The sequence below is a fragment of the Perkinsus marinus genome (assembly GCF_000006405.1).
Source record: "Perkinsus marinus ATCC 50983 genomic scaffold scf_1104296937020, whole genome shotgun sequence".
NCBI classification, from domain to species: Eukaryota; Perkinsozoa; order Perkinsida; family Perkinsidae; genus Perkinsus; species Perkinsus marinus.
Window position 1 is genome coordinate 1 of NW_003213949.1, and position 1219 is coordinate 1219.

Sequence of the window (1219 nt, forward strand, 5' to 3'; positions counted from 1 at the left end):
AGTAGGTTGAGGCACGTAGCCTCGTGGATGCGTTCTGAAAATGGAAGGATTTTGGATTCTAAGGACGCTGCTTTATAATGTCGTTAGATTCGGAACGACTGCGTCGAAATTCGAATGGTGTAGGTACATTGATGAAGTAACTTATGTGATGGAGTCCCAATACAACAGCGATGTCGTGGTGTTCGAAAGATGGGCTCAAATGCGGTCCTCAGCAGCCATGCACATGCAGGTGGGTCTGCCATTATCTACAGGGGTAGGCGCCTGTGGACACTTTGTCTGTGGTAGGTGCATTTGGTCGGGGTTCCTCGAGAAGGAGGAAAGCCTGCAGACTCCCAGAAATGGCTAGAGCAGGTCACCACTATGGCTGATGACCATGAGCTCAAGGTCCACAAGATGGGAAGATACTCCAGGGACGAGATCGAAGGTAACTCACTCGAGTGTTGTTGCCTTCGCTGACTCCATATCAGGCATCGCTAAGACCACGTCAGAGTCTGGCACGCCTCCATATATCTACATGCAGCTGCCAGGCCCAAACAAAGTTCGACTCCTTCTGACGCCGACTAGAACATCAAGTGTTCCGATGAATTTCGGTCGAGAAGCTGTGGTAGGCCAAGTTGACCTGCTTCATATCTTGCTAGCCTTGCTGAGACGCATTCGCTTTGTTTCTCAGGTGAAGTGTATGGGCCTTCCGACTGAGAGACTCGAGTGGCGAAGCTGCCAGCAGAGCACCGAGGAGGAAACCGAACTCGCGAGGAAACTGAAAATCTCTTTTGAAACTGCCAAAAGACATTGACTGTCGTAACGATGTTTCACCTCAAATGTTTTGCTTGTGAATATATCCCAGTGACGGTGTTTGTCATGGTCATGCGTGGCAGACTTAAATGTTGGAGACACCTGCTACGATATTGCCCAGTCCACTTTGATGGTTCGAGGTCCCTAGATTAGATAGATAAATTCCTAGAAAAGTCCCTTCATTTAACTATACCTCTGAGACCATAGTAACAGTATCGTCACGCCACGCTCGATGCCTCTGACCAATATTGGAAGAGTCCATAGAACTCGATGAGCGACATTCTGAGAGAGTTGCACTGTTAGCGTCTTCCTGGAGCTAACATTCACGTCGTTCGCTATCCGCTTACGATGAGTTCGGTAGCGAGTTCGATGATGTGATTTCACTGATCGAATGAAGTTTGTCTCCCGTAATCAGCTTAGCAGTAGC

At 48.6% G+C, this 1219-nt stretch overlaps 1 protein-coding gene across 1 annotated transcript; it reads left to right on the forward strand.

The window, feature by feature from the left end:
- Nucleotides 1-360: 360 nt before the first annotated feature.
- On the forward strand, nt 361-793 carry Pmar_PMAR008508 (hypothetical protein; the record flags this gene model as incomplete). The annotated part of the gene is made up of 3 exons (XM_002783439.1): nt 361-424; nt 468-604; nt 671-793. 3 exons carry the CDS (start codon nt 361-363, stop codon nt 791-793), a joined length of 324 nt encoding a protein of 107 aa, XP_002783485.1.
- Between the last annotated feature and the right edge of the window lie 426 nt (nt 794-1219).